Source organism: Lycorma delicatula, chromosome 10 (assembly GCF_047948215.1).
Source record: "Lycorma delicatula isolate Av1 chromosome 10, ASM4794821v1, whole genome shotgun sequence".
Lineage (NCBI taxonomy): Eukaryota > Metazoa > Arthropoda > Insecta > Hemiptera > Fulgoridae > Lycorma > Lycorma delicatula.
In genome coordinates, this window is record NC_134464.1 from 3,465,358 (window position 1) to 3,488,452 (window position 23,095).

General features: G+C 31.8%; 1 protein-coding gene across 2 annotated transcripts in view; it reads left to right on the forward strand.

The window, feature by feature from the left end:
* Positions 1-23,095, forward strand: part of LOC142331166 (uncharacterized) — a 109,895-nt gene that overhangs the window by 22,438 nt on the left and 64,362 nt on the right. For both annotated transcript variants that reach the window (XM_075376875.1, XM_075376874.1), the window contains exons 4-6: positions 174-300; positions 10,812-10,888; positions 17,650-17,781. In XM_075376875.1, the coding sequence (XP_075232990.1) occupies positions 174-300; positions 10,812-10,888; positions 17,650-17,781 (336 nt within the window). The remainder of the gene's footprint in view (positions 1-173; positions 301-10,811; positions 10,889-17,649; positions 17,782-23,095) is intronic.

A 23,095-nucleotide genomic window follows, 5' to 3' on the forward strand; every position in this document is an offset into this window, starting at 1 on the left:
ATTTACAATATTTATTTATGACAAAAGAATAAAACCACCTCTTCTTTGAATAAAAAGTATTTCAGTTTTTACTATATGAAAAGTATTTTATCTAAATTATAATACATTTTACGTGTTATATTACCTTACATTACCTTTAAAAATTAATGTATTGATTTTAATTTTTGTTTTAGAACTACACGCATATGTTTTGATAATATTGAGCTTAGTTACTTTGAACATAGGTACTCAGATGTTGCTAAAAGCGCTGTTGTTGATAATGCTTTTGAAAAGTTGGTAAAAACATACTATATACTCAAGGTCAGTATAACAGCTGTAATTCCCCTTATAATTTCAGCTACTCATTCTTTAACTGTAGTAGTTATTAATTTAAAGATTCCAGTTTATACCTTTTTAAATAAGTAAAAAAAGTTGTGAGTGTGCATACACACACACATACACACTAACACCATATATATATATATTATTTTTTATAAAGTCTGTCCTTTCGAGAACATATTCCTCTGCACTATACAAATATTTTGTTAAACTCAAGATAGCCACTATTGGGATCTCAGAAACTATATTTTATGAGAACTTTAACTGAGAAACCTTCCCTAATTTTTTCCCAGTATTAAAAATACAGTAATACCATTTATCAAATCTCTTCACTCTTTCCAATATCATGGTCGACTTCATTATTTGAGATGAAAAACTCATTTCATTGCATTTTTGAATAGAAAATAGTACTTGAAAATATTTTTATTCTTTGATATTTTTCTCTAATTAACATTAAGGAGCTTACGGGCTTACAATTGTAAACTTAGAAAAAAATAAATATAGTTTTTAATGCTAATTAAAATCAATTATTGGCTGTTTTTTACATTGTTGCAAAATTTTTCAAATTTAACAGTACATTCATTGATGGTTTATGTATTGCCCTTATTCGTTGATTGTTTGAATTGTTTTCAAAAATTAAATACTTAATATTTTAATACTCTGTGTTAGTTTCATTTTTGAAGTGTTTATTTATCAGTTCATATAATTTTTATTTTAATAATGCAATTTGATAATGATGAAAAAGTGGATATTCTGGAAATTTACTTTTTAAGTAACAGTAATTCAACATCAGCGACAAATATGTACAATGATACCCTGATAGACATTCACCTCTTGTAAACTATTTGCTAGATTAGTTGGAAATCTACAAAGTAATGAGACATTTCAGAAAAGACAACATTGTCTGAACAAATTTGTTTCTGAACATATTGAGACCAATATTCTGGCCTTCTTTGAAGAATATCCTACGTAGCACAATTATTATCTGTATCTTATGGCCCAATAGCAAATATGTTGGAGAAACGTAGTTACCATGCATATAAACCTGCAGTTCTTTGCATTGTGCGTGGTGATGAAGAAGGCTTGAACTCAGTAACTGTATTGCAAAATCAGGTTGTAAATAATCCTAATTTTTTGTTTAATATTATTTGGAGTGAAACCAATTTCTCCAATAATGGAATGCACAATCGAAAAAACAAGCATTATTGATAAAAAAAATCTATTAATTGTCAGAGAAGGACACAAACAAGTGAAGATATTTTCCATAAAATGCTGGTGCAACAACATCAACAATCAAATTTTGGCCGTGTATTTTTACAAGGGAAATTTATAGAGCTCAATACTGTGAATTGCTGCAAGACATTCAACTGCATCTAGTGATGAATTGCCTTTAGATTTGCATGCGAGAAAATATTTCCAACAAGATGGAGCTCCAGCACACAACTGTGGTGAGATAAGGAATTTTTAAATGTACATTTCCAAAACGGGTGGATTGCTAACCAAGGAGCTGTCGCTTGGCTAGGAAAAAGTGCAGATCTTTCCCTATTAGATTACTTTTTGTGGGGATACCTGGAAGACCGGTTGAACACATCTCAGTACGCTTCACTGGAAGAAATAACAGCTAAGGAAGTTAAAATTTTATATATATCACAACACATTGTCAAAAGCTGTTAATGATGTTTTCAGGAGAGCACCATCACCTGCATTTTTACTAATTTAGCCATTTTGAAAATCTAATAATTGACACTGTATTAATGTTGTAATTCTTCCTTTCTAATAAATAAAACTAAATTCACATTGCTCAAGGAAAAAGTCTTTTAATCTTACCCTTACTTTATTTTCCACTTGACTAATTTTCAAAACTTAGAAAATATTATTTGACAACCAGGTAACAGTACATTAGGTCTACATTTAAAATAATACAGATGGCCATCATATTTGATTTTACAGTTGAAAAGTGTATTTATATATATATATATATATATATATATACTTTTTTTAAATTAAATTTGATTTAAAAGTGGAAAAAGCAATCTATTTTCTGTGCAAGAATCGGGTAGCAATGATAAGAGTAAATGAAGAAATGCAAGCTCTGTTTCAGAAAGGAGTGGAGAAAGACTAACTTGCCCTTGATGGTTTTCAATTTATACATTAAAAAAGTTGTACCGGCACAAAAAGAAAGTGAAAGGAAGTTGGAATAAAAATTGAGAAACAAAAAAGAAAAACGTATGAAATATAAATCTAAGAATTAGAAAGAAGTTCTTGAAAATATCTACGTGAATTTTAATACTCCACATACTACTACTACAGTGATAATTAAACACGGGTAGTAGGAGAAACAAACGAAAAAATAAAGGCTTTTGAAATGCGGTAATACAGGAATATTTAAAAAATTAGCGTAAAGTGGAAAATTGAAAGTATTAAGATGAAAAGGCAAAGAGAGAAATTTTGAGGCAGAATCTTGTAATCTTGATGAATTATGTAACGGGCCACATTTTAAGACACCAGGTTACTCATGTTACTTTACTGCATTCCAGAGAGTTTTAATGATGATCTGTAGCACTCTCTCCTAATTGTTTCTGTCCTCTTTTTTTCTTATATTAACAAGACAGGAGCCTCATCTTTTCATTTTTTGCCTATCCAAATTTTAATAAAACTAAAAACAATAAATGAAAAATTATAAAAATAATAAAACTAAAAAATGCATTTTAACTTCAAAAAAAGGAATATTTTCTCCATTATTATATTATGGTATTCAGGAATTCCATGTTAAATTTGGTAAGTAATGGATAATTATCGGTTTATATATACTGTGTTGACTTCTCAAAGCGTAAATTTAAAGAAGGATTGAGAAAATTCTCTTATGGAGTAGGGCCATAGGAGTATTTGAAAGTAAAGTGCTTTGATGTGAAAAAAAAGATCAATAAATTTACTTTCATGTAATATTTTATCTTTTCAGCTACTAACGGATGGAATATTATCTATTGGCTGTTCTTATTTCCTCATGTTTAAATATATTTTCTAATAATTCTTAATTCATTACTTTAATTTATAACTATTTGTGTCGTGTTTAAATGGAATATAAACATATAGCTTGTTTAATGATTTTTGTTTACTATTTATTTAGTAAAAGTAACTTATGATCTCTATAATCAATAGTGATCATTGCCGTTTAAAATTTTGTTTCAGAAGATTATTAATAACAGAATGAGTAAAGGTTTGATTATTTTAAGCAACACATTTTAAAAACCTGAGATGTAATTTTTTATTAGAATTTAAGTGTTTTTTTAACTGACACAATAGTATATTTAACAGTTTTGTTTTGGTCTGATAGTTTGATTTATATTATCCTATTTCACAGATACAGATTTAAACTATGTTTACAAGGTTTTTCTTACTTAAGTTTTTATCACCTCTGATTAGGCTAAGTCCAATATAACAAAATTTAATTTAACTCTGTAGCACAAGCGGTAGCATCTCAGTCTTTCACCCGGAGGTCCTGGATTCAACCCAACAATTGAATCCTGGTGTCAGGCATGGCATTTTTCATACATCAAAAATTTCCATTTGGGATAAATGATCACAGCAGTTGATGCTTGCAGATCCCATTAAAAAAACAAAAAAAAGACTGATATGCCTCAGTTTTACAGCTTTTTAAAAATTTTGGAAACAGTTTGTATTGTCCAGTTACACCCTGATAATGCTGGGATTTAATCCTTAATAACCAAAATACAACAGGGTTCTTAATATCTAAATGCAGTTAAGGTTACAACTATTTCTCATCCAGTTGATGCTATGATTTTGAGTGTTTGCCCGATCGATAAATTTTGACCATATAAATCAAAATATATATAAGACATTATTAAAAGTGGGGAATTGATTTTTTGTTTTCTTTTTCTTAGAGATCGATTATATTTTATATAATATTTATTGATGATCAAGCATTAGACATTTTGCGCAAATTAAAATCACTTATTCTTAAATAGATTTATTACCCTTAAAATGCTTTCTAAGAATGGCTAGCAAAGAAAAAACTTTTTCCATTATCTTTTTAAGAATGATTTTTGGGTTTGTAAAAGATAGAACAAAAGCCTAAGTTAGTAATAGGAAGCCAAATGTGGTTAGAAGCATTATTTATCGATGATCCAGGTAGCTTAGATATATAATTAAATGAGAAGGAAAAAGTTAATCGAAGCTTGGAAGTTAAGATTAATCAAAGGACATTCCAAATAGCTGAGTTGTTTTATTTTGACGATTAATGCCTACCTGTGCCTAGCCTTTGGTAGACTCAGTAGCCAGTGGAAATATTTTTTTACAGAGTTTTAGCGTTTTTATTTCAATAAGTGTCACATTATTATGAAAAAAGAATTTCTTCCAAAGTACAATCCAGGGCTGTTGTACTTACAATAGCTACTTCATGTAAGTATAGTCTGCCTTCCCTGCAAAGTGATACAGTTTCTCTCTTTTGTTCAGAAGGTTTTGGGTTAAAATCCTGCTCAGGTTTGTTTTTCGCAAGCCAATAAGATTTATGTATCGTCATAAAATGACTATAATTGGGAGTAAGTTGAGGTGATGTCTAGAAAATATATAAACAATGTGTTGTATTTTGAAAGATAAAATTCCATTTACATAATTCACAGGTATGTTGTTAATTTATCTTCTCTATTGACTTAACAAGTTACAGATAAACTTATTGTTCCGCTCCACTTGTGCAGTCAGGTGCTGCTACCTAGCAAGGGCTAGGGCTCTCCGACAAGCTTGGTCAGGCGATCTGATCACACGATGTCCTACGTCATAGTACCGTGAGTGGTCATTATGACATAGCGACTTCTACTTCATTTGGCGCTCAAATCCTGCAAAGAGCAGTCGTGTTGCACATTCAGTCTGGATGGACATGTTCGGATGAACACTTATATTAGTTTTATATTTATATGCTATTAAGTCACATGTTATTCAGTTTAATTATATGTTACGTTATATGCTTTATTAAGTTCACTTACTTGTTATCGAGATGTCAAAATGACAACAAATTAAATAACAATTCAACAAGCAACAAGACGTTTCAATTCATCACCTATGAAAATACAGTCCAACCTTGCTCTAAAATTTACCACAACATGTTAACGGTCTTCAGGCGAGATCATCCATAACATATGTTTTATGGTCCTCCGGGCCAGATAGTTAAGTTGCCAGATCAAACAACCGTTTTATGGTCATCGTGGGCCGGATCAACTGGATAGTCAAGTCGCCGCACCTACCACGTCTCATGGTTGCTGCTACCCTCTGGTACCACGTTTCAACTACGATCGATTTCACACTTTCATGGTACACTGTTGCCATATCGACTACTGCATCTGGTAACCAACGTTTCATTGTCAAGTTGCTGTATTAACGACACGGAATTCGCCGCTCTACAGCATTCATCCAGGGTCTTCAATAAGGTCAAATCAAGTCACCAAAGCGGTATTTATAATTTATTTTTAAAAGTGTATTTAAAACAAGGGTGTACATTAAAAGTGCAATTAACAAAATTAATATTAGTGAAATATTCAGATTAAATATTTCAGTGGTTTATAATACAGTTAAATTTGTGACAATAAGACATAGCAGGTAATCGAGATCAACCCTCGATACCGGTTTGGGCAAGCTCTCTCTGTTAAAGCTGTACAAAGCACGCACCGTCACGATCACAGATCATATTTCATATTGTTCGTTGACCTGCACAGGCAGATGCTAGCAGATACAATCGTATTATATATGTACAAACATCTAATTCATTCAACGTTATGCATAGACAATATTTGAACTACATTGTTTTGTATACAATTTTTATCTTTCTAATACTATTATATAATAACTTCATTTCATTCAGATTTAATATTATTCTTGTTTATATGATTTCTACAAAAATGGAATTTAAATATTTAATCCCGGAACGAGGCATTGTAAAAAATAGCATCACAAGATTAAAAACATTTATTGACAACTTCACCCCTGAATCAGATGATTATGATCTATTTACTACTAAATTCAACTAACTATTAGAATACGAAAGGCATTTTTTGAAGTTCAATCTGAAATAGAGTTACATAAAGATTTAACATATAAAAACCTACAAGATCGACACACATATGACAATCTCTTTGACAAAAATATGATTATTCAAAACCTAGTTCTGGTAAAAATATATTTCATGTAAATAATTCTATGTGTACATTATGTAAAACTAGCAACCATCCATTGTATCGATGTAATAAGTTTGAAATTAATGTTAATGAAAGAAAAAACTTTGTGTTTCAAGAAAAATTATGTCTTAATTGTTTAAGTGAACAACATGTTGTCAAAGATTACCCAAGCAATCATAAATGTAAAGCAGAATCAAGCTCCTTCAGCTAATAGTTCATATTGTACTTTAAAATTAGAACCTAACAAGTCTGTTTTACTTGCAACAGCAATAGTTAACGTTAAGAATAAAAAAGTTAATTTCATCCAATCTAATCTTACTTGATTCCGCTTCGATGATTTAATTTTGTACTGAAAGGTTTGCTGCCAAACCTGTTTTAATGTCAATCACGTATTAGTAATGTTGTTACTAAATATAAGCTAAGTATTGATATAAATATTAATTCTAGATATGAAAATTTTAATTTTAATTTGAAAATCCATGTAATGCAATCCATTACAGGTTTGTTTCCTAATGATTTTGTAAATGTAACAGACTGGGAAATTCCTTCTTCCTTTTTTCTAGCCGATCCTCATTTTAATTTTCCTGGGCAAGTCGACATTCTCCTAGGAGCTCAATATTATCTTTCTCTTCTTAACCTGTTCAATTAACTCATATAATTCCAATCATACCATACTTCAAGAAATTCGTCTTGGTTTCATAGTCTCTGGTCAAATCCCTACTAAATCTAGTAAGCTGAAAAACAATTCAAATTCAATATCACTTCTTGTTGGTAATGAACAGCTTTCCTCTCAATTAGAATCATTTTGGAAATCTAAAGAGATAGAAAATTGTTTACCAACCAAGGAGGAATCTTTCTGCAAAAAACATTTAGTTGAAAATACCTTTTGTGATCAACAAGGCAGATTTGTTGTGTCTTTTTCTGGCAAGGAAAATTGTACTTTAGGAGATTCATTTGCAAATGCCAAGCATCGTTTCAATTTGCTACAACGTAGATTTAAACTCAAGGAAGACTACTTCCATTTCATGAAGGAATATCAGAATTGGATCACATGCAACCTGTTGATTCATCCAGTCTAAGGTTCCATCTGAAACCTTTTATTTGCCCCATCACACTGTATTTCATGAATTTTCCACCACTACTAAAACTAGAGTAGTATTTGACGGTAATGCGAAAACTTCAAATGGCCAATCACTCAATTCAGTTCTTGCTACAGGTCCAGTAGTACAACAAGATTTATTTTCAATTATAATTCGTTTTAGAACTCAGCTATGTGCTCTCAGGAGATATTCCTAAAATGTATAGACAAATTCGCATCAATCCGCAAGACTTTTCATTGCAAAGTATCCTCTGGTATGATAATGACAACTCATCAATCATTCCATAAATTTACAAACAGTTACTTATGGTTTAGCACCTTCAAATTTTCTAGCAACAAGATGTTAGATTGAAATTTCAAATCAAAATGAAGCCTCCTTTCCTCAAGCTTGCCAATCAATCAAGCATGATTTTTATGTCAATGATTTGCTCACTGGTTGTGACAGCATCGATCAGTTAAAACAATATACAATGATATTTCATTATTGCTTAACAACTTTCACTGCATAAATGTCATTCAAACATGCCTGATATGTTTGATAATTCTAATTCCTTCATCAAAGTAGAAAATGATGAAAATATCAAGACACTTAGATTATATTGGAATCCTCAAGAGGATAATTTCATTTATCAAATCACACCAAAGGATAATATTACTTCTTACACCAAACGCTCAGTTTTGTCAATCATTTCTTCATTGTTCGATCCTTTAGGACTACTTGCTCCTACAATCATTCCATTTAAAGTGTTCATACAAGAGGTATGGTGCGCCAACCTTCTATGGGATGAAGTTCTTCCCACTCTGCTAGCTGAAAAAGGAAATTTAAAATCAGATCTAATCAAGTAATTTTAAGATTCCTAGATTAGTTAAAACTAGTTTAAGTAAGAGTTATCAATTGCATGGATTTTGTGATGCAAGTTGTAGCACATATAGTGCTTGTCTTTTCCTCAGATCTGTTGATAGTAATGAACATGTTGAAATCCACTTATTGTGTTCAAAATCTAGAGTTGCGCCAGTTAAGCAAATCTCTATCCAAAGTTGTAGCTGAATGCGGCTCTTCTATTAAGGTTTATTCAATAAGGTTAAGTGTATTTTAGGCATAAGGTTTCATTCAATCCACTTTTGCTCATTGTAGTACTTTACTGGTTGTCATCGCTTCCTAATCGATGGAAGATATTCGTCGCAAATAGAGTTTGTGAAATTCAAGAGTTAACTAAGGAATGCTTATGGAAGCATATTCCTTCAACGGATAACCCCGCAGACATCCTATCACGTGGTTGCACATCAGATGCATTAACCTTGTCACAACTCTGGTGGAATAGTCCATCTTTTCTGAAGGAAGAGGAGAACGCCTGGCCATCCAATCAATCTGTTATTTCTATGATTCCGCCAGATTCGCGTAAGGAAGAGAAGTCTAGCAAAACTAATGTGTTTTCAGCTGCTCTTCAAGCTACAGAAGCTGTAGAACTTTCAAAGCCATTTTTTTCCTTCAGGTGAACACTAAACATATCATATTGTCGTCGATTCATCCACAATTTGAAAAATAAAAATAATCATATATTGTCAGATCTGTCACCAGAAGAAATCTATTCCATGTTGGAAATACCTATCCGTCATGGTGGGCGGCATACATCTGATCCAACTCCACTTACTCCTGGACACTTTCTAACCTTCGTTCCATTAACTTCCTTAGCTGGTCCTGATTTCTCAGGTATTAATGCAAATAAGCTCGCTAGGTGGCAGTTTATACAAAAATTACTAAAGGATTTTTGGAAAACATGGTCTAATGATTACTTACATTCTCTACAACAGAGAAATAAGTGCAAAATTTCAAATACCAACATTTGTGTTGGTAATGTAATTATAATTAAGGAAAATAACCTTCCTCCACTGATATGGAAATTAGGAGTAGCTGTTCAAATACATTTAGGTAAGGATGGACTCATTAGATTAGCAGATGTAAAGACAAATGATACACTAATAAAAAAAAACCATTAACAAATTGATTGTTCTTCCAAATTTAAATGATAGTGATGATATGACCCATTCTCAATGCAATCAATAATACTTATTTAACATTTTAATGTAATTGTTCAATTGTATTGTTGCATTAACTTCAATTTAAAACTTAATGTAACTAATTTATGTATCCCGCTTCATTTCTATGCTAAGTTCATTTTGTGTAATGTTATAAAATTATAATTAAGATAATTATAATTGGTGTGGTGGGCGGTAAATAATTATAATTGGTGGATGGTGTGTTCTGTTCCACTTGTGCCATCAGGTGCTGCTACCTAGCAAGGGCTAGGGCTCTCCAACAAGCTTGGTAAGGTGATCTGATCACGTGATGTCTTACGTCATAATCTCTTATTTGGCGCTCAAACCCTGCAAAGAGCGGTGTGGTATTTATAAAATAAAGTGCAATGATTATGATCATATTTATATTGGTAAAACCAGTAAATCCTTTAAAACCAGATTTGATAAACACTTTAGATACTGTAAAATTAGAAAAATGGGTTTCTCTAATGTTTCTGATCATCTTATTAATAATACACATTTAATATCTGATATTCATACAAATTAAGTACTGTAAATTAAGAAATACAATATTAATAATACAAATAATAAGTTTTTGTCATTTTAGAAAGATTTCACATACATAAATATAAAAATAAATTTAATTTGATCAACCTACATACAGGGTATGAGGATGACACAATCACAAAACCTGCTGTAGATAGCAGCACTTCTTTAGACATCGATAATTTATATTTCAACCCTGTACAGTCACATAACTTTGGCTAGCTAGTCTAGATGGATTTCTATTTTGTTTTTATTATTGATTTCAATTTTAATTTTTAATTTAAAAATTTTAGTTTTATTTCTGTTATGATTTAATTGAAAGAGATCTTTTAACAATTTTAAATCTCATGTATAGTATAGGGTTTTTAATTTTAATGTGTAATTTGGAACCAGCAATTTGAAAAATTATATAGAGCAACTCATGATGTGAGGTGCTCGTGAAAGTGCATCTGTTTGGATGATGGAATAAGGTAGGTGTCATCCTATTTTATTTTAAATATATCCAATTCTCTACTTGGGTTACTCAGAATAATATTAATTATATAGTACAGAGGAATATGATTCCTGAAAGGATTGATTTTAGAAAAAAAGAAAATATATTTATATATAATTTATCTTTTTTTCAGATCAAAACTGAATATTTTTCCGATGGATCCATTTATCTTTATAATGGAGAACAAGTCCAGATGAATGATTTACAAAAGTTTGTATTTTTTATTTTTGTTAAAAAAAGTAAGCTTATAAGTAATGAAATACGTTTAATTATCATATTTTTAAAAATGTTTATCCTGCTTCCTGCTCTCTTGTTTATTTTTAATTAGCACAAGAGTATAAAATGGCATTATAAATGTTTCTTACTCCTAAATGTGTGTAATCAGAATAGTTTCAAATCAATTCATGCTGTCATGGATGGCTATTGTACATCTAAAAATTATACATAAAACCACATCTGTTTATAAGTAATTTTTTTAAATGTCTACATAATTCCAAAGCTGTATTCTGATTTGTGGCTGTAACAGTTTTGTGAACTGTTGACATTGTTTTGTTTTAAATTTGTTTTACTCATAATTTTAAGATAAAAATCAGAAAAGATAAGGGAAAACAGGTTCGGTAAGGAATCATTCATTAAAGTATCAATTTTAAGCTGCCTGAGCTAGTTTGAAGAGATCCAGTTCAAAGTGCTTAACTTAGAGAAAGTACTTACTAGTGACCTACCTGTCTTGGTCTCCATTGACATGTTCAAAGATTTATAAATAACTGGCTTTTGCCAGTTTACCATTTATCATTTTCACTATTGGTGAATATTTAATGTACACCTTTTAACTGTTTTTTTATTTTAAACAATCTGAAGAAAATTACAGTAGAATATTCATGATTTGATTGTACTGCAACTAAAAAAAATGTTCAATTTTCATTCTGTAAAGTTTTTTTAAGCATTTTAGAAGGTAGGATTTACTAAATAATTAAATGAAAAAGAAATATGTAATAACAACAATATAGTTTAATGCTACATGTAGACGTTAGATTCAGAGGAACAAGAATGAATTATTATTAGAATTTTATAAGATTAATTGTTAATTTCCTTATAATAATATTTATAGAAACATGTAACTGCATGTGAAAGTAATGTTTATGTTATTAAAAGTTTTAATGAGAAGGATCAAGATTAAAAAAAATAGACAAAAAAGAAAGAGTGATGAATCAGTAGGATGTATTAATTATCCCTAACCCATTGGGTTGATCTAGTGGTGAATTTGTCATTGCAATTCAGCTGATTTTGAAGTCAAGAGTTCTAAGGTTCAAATCCTAGTAAAGCCAGTTTACTTTTATACAGTTTTGAAAACTAGATCATGGATGCCGGTGTTCTTTGTCGGTTGGGTTTCAATTAACTACATATCTCATGAACAGTTGACCTGAGACTGTACAAGACAACACTTCATTTACATTCATACATATCATCCTCTGTTGTAATTCGTATCATCATTAATCCTTTGTAGTAATACCTTATGATTGTTCCAGAGGCTAAACAGAAAAAGAAAAGATATTAATTATCCCTCAATGGTCAACTGATTATCCCTCAACTGATTTCTTAAAAGGACATAATCTTTAATTTTTACAATGCATTAGGCATTGCAAAAAAAAAGTAAATAAATAAATGCATAAACATTTCTAGTATATCTATCTGATTGATACGGTTGGAAAGATAAGGAAAACTTTTATTGCCAACAATTATAATGTGTTGCTGTAACTTTGTTTATAGTTGTGTAATTTATACTTGGAAAATTTGTATTTATTGCCATTTATTTCAGTCGCTATTTCTTTCAAAGTTGATATTTGGTTCTAACAACACACACATCCTGTGTCTTGATTTAGTTACGATTTGTCTTCTCTTCTTTGGCACTGATCCCGGTGAATTAACATTATCATCTCTGCCTTGGTTTGGTGGTTTTTCCCCTTTGGTTTCCCTTTCCCTCTTCCCATATACTGTAACATAAACTATCTGTGTTCTTCAGAACAAGGTCTGTGTTACACTATACAAAGATACTTGAGTGTATTTGATTTATTATATATATATTTTATTGCTTTTCAGAAAAAAGTTATTTCTTAAAATTTTGATTTAAAATCGTAATGTTTACTTCAAAATATATTAAAAAACAAAATAAAAAAAACAAAAACAATTAATTCTTTACGCTTTACCTTTGTGTTACCCTTTCTCCATTTAGATCTTTACTTCTTTTGTTCTACTCTGTTTTCATTATCAATAAGGATTATAAATTTCTCTCAAGATTTTATTCCCGAACATATTTTTTTTATTCACAGTTCTGTCTTTAATATCCATACAAAATTGCTGGGTGTAGTATTGTTGTATTGTAAAATATTATATTTGTTTTATGAAAAAAATATCGATGTGAAAAACTTATATTCATATAAATATCTACCAATATTTAATCCGCTCTGAATATTTTTACCATATTTTTATTTGATTACACAATTCTTGAAAGCTGGATTCAGTTATCCTAATCAAACTCATTTACTTTTAAATTCATTCTGTCCTCACTAACGTTCTTCCTTTTTCTTGTAAAATCCTGTACTTTGTTTTGACATCATTAATTTTTAGCTCCATGTATTCTGTTTCTTTAATGAGGATTTTTGTTATTTCCTTGAGACCTTTCTCACTCTTTCAGATCACAGCCACATCATCTTTAAACATTAGAATATTAATTCTCGATCTTAATTCTGCATATTATTTTTCTCAGTTTCTGCTGTACTTCTTCCAGTACCATGTTGAACAAAATCAGAAACAGCCTGTGGCCTGTCTCACACTCAGTATTTACTTCAAAATCCCCAGGTAAACTCCCCATTCACTAACATTACAGTTTGATTCATTTACATTCAGTCTGGCTACTCTATTAGCTTTCCCAGGGTTCTAAACATCTACATTTTCTGTGCCCATTATCATAATTCTTTGTGAAATTCACTATGAAACTGAAGTATTTGCTGTTATATTCCCGATATATAGAGGCTAAATCCTCTTACCATGTAAAAGTCTGATCTGTAGATGTTTTGGCTATAACCTGTTTATAATTGCCTATAATCAAATTTGTGTATGCCGGTTTCTATTTGTTTCAGGAATATTTTGGATAAGCTTATACGAGTTAAAGAGCAATCGTATTCCTCTGTAACTCTTAATAGTTACAGTTATATCAAAAAGTTTGTTTTTGACGTATTCTACGTGGATGATGGTACTGGCTTTATGTTTGTTAAGCACTGTAAATGTATTCTGTAAACAGATTGAGTGGTTTCACAAAATTAAAATCTTGCATTATATAATATAAATATTTTTTTTTTGTCTTCAGTCATTTGACTGGTTTGATGCAGCTCTCCAAGATTCCCTATCTAGTGCTAGTCGTTTCATTTCAGTGTACCCTCTACATCCTACATCCCTAACAATTTGTTTTACATATTCCAAACGTGGCCTGCCTACACAATTTTTTCTTTCTACCTGTCCTTCCAATATTAAAGCGACTGTTCCAGGATGCCTTAGTATGTGGCCTATAAGTCTCTCTCTTCTTTTAACTATATTTTTCCGAATGCTTCTTTCTTCATCTATTTGCCGCAATACCTCTTCATTTGTCACTTTATCCACCCATCTGATTTTTAACATTCTCCTATGCACCACATTTCAAAAGCTTCTAATCTTTTCTTCTCAGATACTCCGATTGTCAAGTTTCACTTCCATATAAAACGACCCTCCAAACATATACTTTCAAAAATCTTTTCCTGACATTTAAATTAATTTTTGATGTAAACAAATTATATTTCTTACTGAAGGCTTGTTTCGCTTGTGCTATTCGGCATTTTATATCGCTCCTGCTTCGTCCATCTTTAGTAATTCTACTTCCCAAATAACAAAATTCTTCTACCTATGTAATCTTTTCTCCTCCTATTTTCACATTCAGTGGTCCATCTTTGTTATTTCTACTACATTTCATTACTTTTGTTTTGTTCTTGTTTATTTTCATGTGATAGTTCTTGCGTAGGACTTCATCTATGCCGTTCATTGTTTCTTCTAAATCCTTTTTACTTCCGGCTAGAATTACTATATCATCAGCAAATCGTAGCATCTTTATCTTTTCACCTTGTACTGTTACTCTGAATCTAAATTGTTCTTTAACATCATTAACTGCTAGTTCCATGTAATGATTAAAAAGTAACGGAGATAGGGAACATCCTTGTCGGACTCCCTTTCTTCTTACGGCTTCTTTCTTATGTTCATCAATTATTACTGTTGCTGTTTGGTTCCTGTACATGTTAGCAATTGTTCTTCTATCTCTGTATTTGAACCCTAATTTTTTTAAAATGCTGAACATTTTATTCCAGTCTACGTTATCGAATGCCTTCTCTAGGTCTATAAACGCCAAGTATGTTGGTTTGTTTTTCTTTCATCTTCCTTCTACTATTAATCTGAGGCCTAAAATTGCTTCCCTTGTCCCTATACTTTTCCTGAAACCAAATTGGTCTTCTCCTAACACTTCTTCCACTCTCCTCTCAATTCTTCTGTATAGAATTCTAGTTAAGATTTTTGATGCATGACTAGTTAAACTAATTGTTCTGTATTCTTCACATTTATCTGCCCCTGCTTTCTTTGGTATCATGATTATAAGAGTTTTTTTTAAGTCTGATGGAAATTCCCCTTTTTCATAAATATTTCACAGCAGTTTGTATAATCTATCAATCGCTTCCTCACCTGCACTGCGCAGTAATTCTACAGGTATTCCGTCTATTCCAGGAGCCTTTCTGTCATTTAAATCTTTTAATGCTCTCTTAAATTCAGATCTCAGTATTGTTTCTCCCATTTCATCCTCCTCAACTTCCTCTTCTTCCTCTATAACACCATTTTCTAATTCATTTTCTCCGTATAACTCTTCAATATATTCCACCAATCTATCGACTTTACCTTTCGTATTATATATTGGTGTACCATCTTTGTTTAACACATTATTAGATTTTAATTTATTTACCCCAAAATTTTCCTTAACTTTCCTGTATGCTCCGTCTATTTTACCAATGTTCATTTCTCTTTCCACTTCTGAACACTTTTCTTTAATCCACTCTTCTTTCGCCGGTTTGCACTTCCTGTTTATAGCATTTCTTAATTGCCGATAGTTCCTTTTACTTTCTTCATCACTAGCATTCTTATATTTTCTACGTTCATCCATCAGCTGCAATATATCATCTGAAACCCAAGGTTTTCTACCGGTTCTCTTTATTCCGCCTAAGTTTGCTTCTGCTGATTTAAGAATTTCCTTTTTAACATTCTCCCATTCTTCTTCTACATTTATTACCTTATCTTTTTTACTCAGACCTCTTGCGATGTCCTCCTCAAAAATCTTCTTTACCTCCTCTTCCTCAAGCTTCTCTAAATTCCACCGATTCATCTGACACCTTTTCTTCAGGTTTTTAAACCCCAATCTACATTTCATTATCACCAAATTATGGTCGCTATCAATGTCTGCTCCAGGGTAAGTTTTGCAGTCAACGAGTTGATTTCTAAATCTTTGCTTAACCATGATATACTCTATCTGATACCTTGCAGTATCGCCAGGCTTTTTCCAAGTGTATGATTTTTAAATTGGGTGTTGGCAATTACTAAATTATACTTCGTGCAAAACTCTATAAGTCGGTCCGTCCCCTCTTTCATTCCTTTTGACCAGCCCATTTCACCCACTATATTTCCTTCTTTGCCTTTTCCAATGCTTGCATTCCACTCTCCAACTATTATTAAATTTTCATCTCCTTTTACATGTTTAATTGCTTCATCAATCTCTTCGTATACACACTCTACCACATCATCATCATAGGCGCTTGTAGGCATATAAAAGTTAACAATCGTTGTCGGTTTAGGTTTTGATTTTATCCTTATTACAATGATTCTATCACTATGCGTTTTGAAATACTCTACTCTCTTCCCTATCTACTTGTTCATTATGAAACCTACTCCTACCTGCCCATTATTTGAAGCTTGAGTTAATTATTCTAAAATCACCTGACCAAAAGTCGCCTTCCTCTTCCCACTGAACCTCACTAATTCCTACTACATCCACATTTATCCTATTCATTTCCCTTTTTAAATTTTCAAGCCTACCAACCTTTTTTAAACTTCTAACATTCCACGCTCCGACTCGTAGAATGTTATTTTTTAATTTTCTGGTGACCCCTTCCTTAGTAGTCCCCACCCGGAGATCCGAACGGGGGACTAGTTTACCTCCGGAATATTTTACCAAGGAAGGCGCCTCCATTATTGCTATATGAAAATGCAGAGTGCCACATTTTCTTGGAAAAAAAGCAGCTTTAGTTTTCCATTGCTTTCAGCTGCGCAGTACTCAGAGGACTGAGTGATGTTGATATGGCCGTTTAAGTCATTCTGACTCACGCCCCTAACAACTACTGAAAGAGCTGCTGCCCTCTTTCAGGAATCATTCCTTAGTCTGGCTCTCAACAGATACCTCTCCAATATGGTTGCACCTTCGATCCAGCTACTCTGTATCCCTGAGCACACAAGCCCCCTCACCAACGGCAAGGTCTCATGATTCATAGAGGAGGATAATATATATAATGGAACTTTATTACCGTTTGTGTAGCATATAGTTAACTTATACTCAGAATAAATCTTATAGTTAAAATATTTTTTTTTTCTTAATGGGGGCTTATATTGTTGTGAAAATATGTTCGAGATAATATATGCTGCCCTTCATTTAATAAAAAAGACTGTTTTAATTAAAAAAATAAAAAAAAAAAAATAGTCAAATACAATAAGTATATGCATTTTTCCATTAGGGATTTAAATACAAATTTTGGAAACGTCATGTTAAATTTATGTGGTTAAAAATTACTCTATTTGATATTAAAGAGAAGAATTTAATTACTTGTTTGTTTCTAATATTAGTGATATACTACTTACAGATATGAAGAGCCTGTTGGAGGAGAATATGACTTCAAAAAATTAAAAAAAATAATAGATGATTATGCTGATGCACACACCATTTATGATCTAGTTTTTTATTTTGGAGCTGTAACACATAAAAATATTATGAAGTGAGTATATCTATTTATTTAATGATTATAAATTATTCTGTTTGGCAAAATTGATATTTGTATTGATTTATTATTTTTTTATTCCAAGCCACATGCTTTCATCAGGATTGTTTTTTTATATAGCAACTTAAGTTTAAAAAATAACAATGATTTTGATGTATGGTCAACATTTGCTGAATGTATTTTTGGGCACTGATTCTCAACGTGTAGTCAGAATTTCCCTCAGTTTTTTTGTAATTGCCCTTCCTGTTTTCCAGCAAGCACATGTGCTTGAACAACACAAGTACAATATATTATTTATTTTATTTATTGCAGCACTTTAATTACTAAATTAACTGTAATTTATTTGAGTTGATAAATAGCCATGAAAAACAAGTATTAGCTCCAATAAGAAGATAGCCTTCTTATTGACTTTTGAGTAATCGTTTGTAGGATTTTTCGGAGCTACTGAAATTTATCATTTAAAACTGTTGGGCCAACTGGACCATTTTCATTCATCTACACCATTAGTCTCTCTAAAATGAATACCTATGTGTGAAATTGTTGACATATCGGATAAGTTTGGTTGAGGAAAATTACAGCAAGGTCTTCTGGAACTTAATCAATTGCAATTTAAAATGACTCAGGAATAAATTCACTTTGAGATTGTGCAAAATTCATGATAGTCTTCTTATAGCAAACCTGGTCACTGACCCAAAATAGGGATACATACTTGATTGATGTGCATGGATTATTACCAACCACCCAGTAGTGCTATCACTAATCTTGTCGTGATAGCAACAAGTGTTATCATCAACCTTGTTGATGATCACACTGTTATACCAAAGGTGTAGTGCTACTAGTATGGTGTAGTTAAGAAAACAGTGACAATGTATGCCTTTAATCAACTTAAAACATAATTTGAATAGACAAATATCGCATTGCAAAATAAGCCATAATAGAACTTATATATTGACTATTACAATAATACAAGGCAAGCTCTGTATTGCTGAGATTGATAATTATAAGTTATTTGATCAGAGGATAATTTTATTATATTATAGATGTAATTATACCAATAATACTGGTGATATATAGTAGAATTAGTATAACAGATGTCTAAATATGAAACCGGAATTTGCCCATAGATGGCCCTTGCTGTCAATATAATTACCGTCAAACCCCATCATTGGCGTCATTTTCTTTCTTTGACAGCTGACAAAGATTTTCAGATCACAACAATAAAGTTTCATACAACAGCATAGTTTTAATTAGCGTTGAACATGTAGAGTTTTGTACCATTTGTGGATTGCATTGATTTTGTTACCATTTAAAGAAAACTACTCAAAATCGCATCGAATGCTTGTTGAAGCTTACGGTCAGCATGCTCTTGGTAAATCACAGTGCTATGAGTGATTTAAAAAATTCAAAAGTGGTGATTTTGATGTGAAAAATGAAGAACATGGAAGACCACTGAAAACGTTTAAAACAGTGAATTGTAAGCATTGTTGGATGAGGAGGACGCTAAAACGTAACAACAACTTGCGGATGAATTAAATGTAACATGAGAAGCTGTCTCCATACGTTTGAAAGCCATGGGAAAGATCCGGAAAATGGGTTCCACATGAACAGAATGAAAGACAGCAAGAAAACCGAAGAACGACTTGCGAAATGCTGCTTGCCAGGTACAAAAGAAAATCATTTCTCCATTGAATTGGGACAGGTGATGAAAAGTGGATATATACCGAGAATCCTAACTGTAAAAGATCATGGGTAACTCCAGGCGAACCATCGACATCGATTTCAAGACCAACTCGCTATGGAAGAAGACAATCTGTAATTGGTAGGATCAGAAGGGTGTGATCTATTATGAGCTGCTAAAACCTGGCGAAACCGTTAATACTGAACGCTACTGACAACAAATGATCGATTTGAATCGAGCATTGCATGAAATACAACCATAATATCAAAAAAGGCAACACAAAGTGATTTTGCTTCATGATAATGCACCATCACACACAGCAAAATCGGCCGAGGAAACAATTGAGGTATTCAGTCGGGAAATACTTTCGCATGTGGCTTGCTCACCAGACTTAGCTCCATTTGACTTCTATTTATTTGCATCGATAGGACACGCACTTGATGAGCAGCACTTCACTTTTTATGAAAATGTACAAAAATGGCTCGATGACTAGTTTGCCTCAAAAGAGCAACAATTTTTTTTTCGTGGCATTCAAAAATTGTCGGAGAGCTGGGAAATGTGTAGCTAGCGATGAACAATATTTAGAATAAAATGTTTTTTATCATTTTCATGCAATAAACATGTATTTTCTATACAAAAATTCCAGTTTCAAATTTACACACCTGGTATTACATAAAAAGACAAACCTACTATATCCATGGTTATTAAACATAAAAACTTTGGTGATTTCTTTTTATGATAGATTTGTTTACTGTTATTTTTTAACTGTTTTAATTTATAATTTTTAACCTGATTTTATTAAATTAACTCGTGAAACTATGACATCTGTAATTATTCTCATGAAAATAAGTTAGAGAATGTGTAAAATTTGTTCAATTCACATGTGACCTCAAAATCAATTCACGACTCAGAATGCAGACAGAAATTTAATCTTCAAATTAGTATACTCTGTAATCCTGTTAGCTGATTTACCTTACTATTTCACTGAGTACCTCACTCTTCAAATAGCACTACTAGAAAAAAATTCCATGCTGTGAGATTCAGTTATTTCATGGGTTAAGGAATGTTGCTGTATCTGGAAATGATCATTTAACTGCATTTTTTGATCATCTAGCTGTGTTTTGTCATCTTGAAACACATATCTGTATTGACGTGAAGTTTCTATACTATTTGAGGAGATAAAAATTCGTCTGTGACTGTATATATTTCTCTGATGTGGTCATAAGTATTCCCATCTTTTTCTCGGAGTAATAGGAACCAATTTTTCCATAGGATGCTATGACACGTGCCCTTACTACCAACAACTGTGCAGTAGTCTACGCATTTCATTAGTGTTGTTTATTGCTTGATACCAGAAGTTTTTTTTACTTACCTATCTGCATTAGCAGAAATGTGATTAATAATTTATTATCATATATCATGAATAATATTTTCATTGATGTGAATTTCAAATAACATTAACAGCATCTATGTTTGAAAGTATACATGCAGAGGCATATGCAAGGGGGCCTATGCCAGGTTTAAACGCCCCCCCCCCCTTGAAGGTTTAAGTACTTTTTAATAGTAGTTCTGTATAAAATAAACGTACTATAAATTTACACATGTATATTTGAGTATCTTTTTAAAAATCCATTGTATTCTCTCCTCTAATTTCTCACATTCAGAGTAACAAAATCTATCAACATAAGATCCAGTCTGCCTCCCTTCTTTCTTCAATAATTTAATCTCTGTATTCGGAGCTGCGGCACATACAATACATCACTCAATGTGCGACACAGTAGCCATCATTCAGCATTCTGAGAAGTTGGCAGTGCTCTCACTGGTGCAGTGGGTGTCAAAGTATATACCCCTCCTCGTCTACTGAAAGAGTGGAAAGACCATCAAAGTTGTGCCACTTATTAAGAAGGTACGATAATAATACCGACCTTGTAATAAAATAAGGCCGACACCATATAAATTTACTTGTTGTCAAACATATTGTCAGGACAGCTCTGAAGTGGCAGCAGTGCATATAGGAAATATTGTTGTTACATTGTCGAGCGGTATTCACTCGTTATTCTGAGTTCAATTTTGTTTTGAAACGTTCTTTTAAGATTTTGTGCATTTCGCAGTTCATATTTTTAAATAGAAACTTCACATTATCATTCCGTGTTCTTTAATATGTCTAAGCGACCTCAAAGTTCAATTTTACAATTTTTTAGCAAAATGTCATGTGGCGGTTGTGATTCTTGTAATGTTAGTGAAAATTTCACATTGTCAAATATTTCTTTGCTGCTGCAACATGGCAATGCTGTCGCAAACGTTCTTCTCGAAACTAGTTTCACACCCTCCTGTGAAAACTCAGCAGTATTGAATGTACATCGACATCACTCAATAATGTTGATGTGCCTGCTGAATCATTTAGAAGTGAAAATCTATTGTTCTGGTTCCTAAAGCTTCAACATCTTCTAGTTCCAGTGAACCACACACCTCAGGATGGGGCATATGTTCCAAAGCTTTTAGTAAAGAGTCTACATCATTTCATTATACTAAGTTTTCGTACTAAAAGAAGAAATGTTCAAATTCTGCCTGTCAAGGAATGTACTTATTTTAGTGTTTCGTTTAAAATATGCTATCCTTTCAGTCTTGATGCCAGTATTTCTGCTTGATTTTTTTGATAAATTTAGATCATTTAATTCTGACTGATTAATTAAATGGGGTTCAGTATATCTATTTTCTAAAAAGTTTGGATCTCTTTCTTCATTGTCTGATAAGTTAGCACAAGATTCTAAATTTTCATCTTCATTTAAGTTTCATGTTTCTGGTTCATCACTTATACGAACAACATATACCCATAAATATGAAAGCCAGCTACAAAACTGAGTGCTACACACACGGGAACTCGCTCTTGAATAAGAATTAAAAATATTTCTCTAGTTTGCACAACAGTTTATAAGTAAATATAATAACGACAGAAATAACAGATGAGTGGATGATATGTTTATAGTAAGATGAAAGTAGGAAGAATGAGCCACATTCTTGTTCATTTTAATTAGTGTGTAAATAATAAACATGATGACTGATCAATTTGACAACTAAATGCATTCACAAAATGTTATGCTTATGGAGTTCATGCATGATACTACCTGAAAATAAGAATGGTAGTTACAAAAAAACTAAGCCTGATAGAATTCTAATTTCAGAAGCCAGCATGAAAAATACTATTAGAACCAGTTATTCACTCTCATTTAACAAAATCATTGTTGATCAGTGTTATTTGCTCAATTTTCTAAACACATTTTGTCTAGTCAATTTTTCTGTTACTTAGAGTAGATATTTAAATTTTTCCATGACTAATTTTCCTGAAATTTGTTTCTATTTCGTTTTGATGTTCTTTAAGATTTGCCATTATTAACATTTTCTGAAATTTTTTCAGTGATTTCTTTTAAAGTTTTGATTTGTGTTTTGGCCACAGTGAATATCACCAGATCATCTGCAAAAGTAAAACAACCCATTGATATAACTTTGTTTTTGTTCTGATTCTTGTGATTGGAAGTTTTAGGTTTTCAATTTTCTTTCACCATTCTTAAATTACTTTATTTAAATACAGTTAAGTAGAAGCGTCAAGAGACTATCTTCTTGTCTCGCACTGGT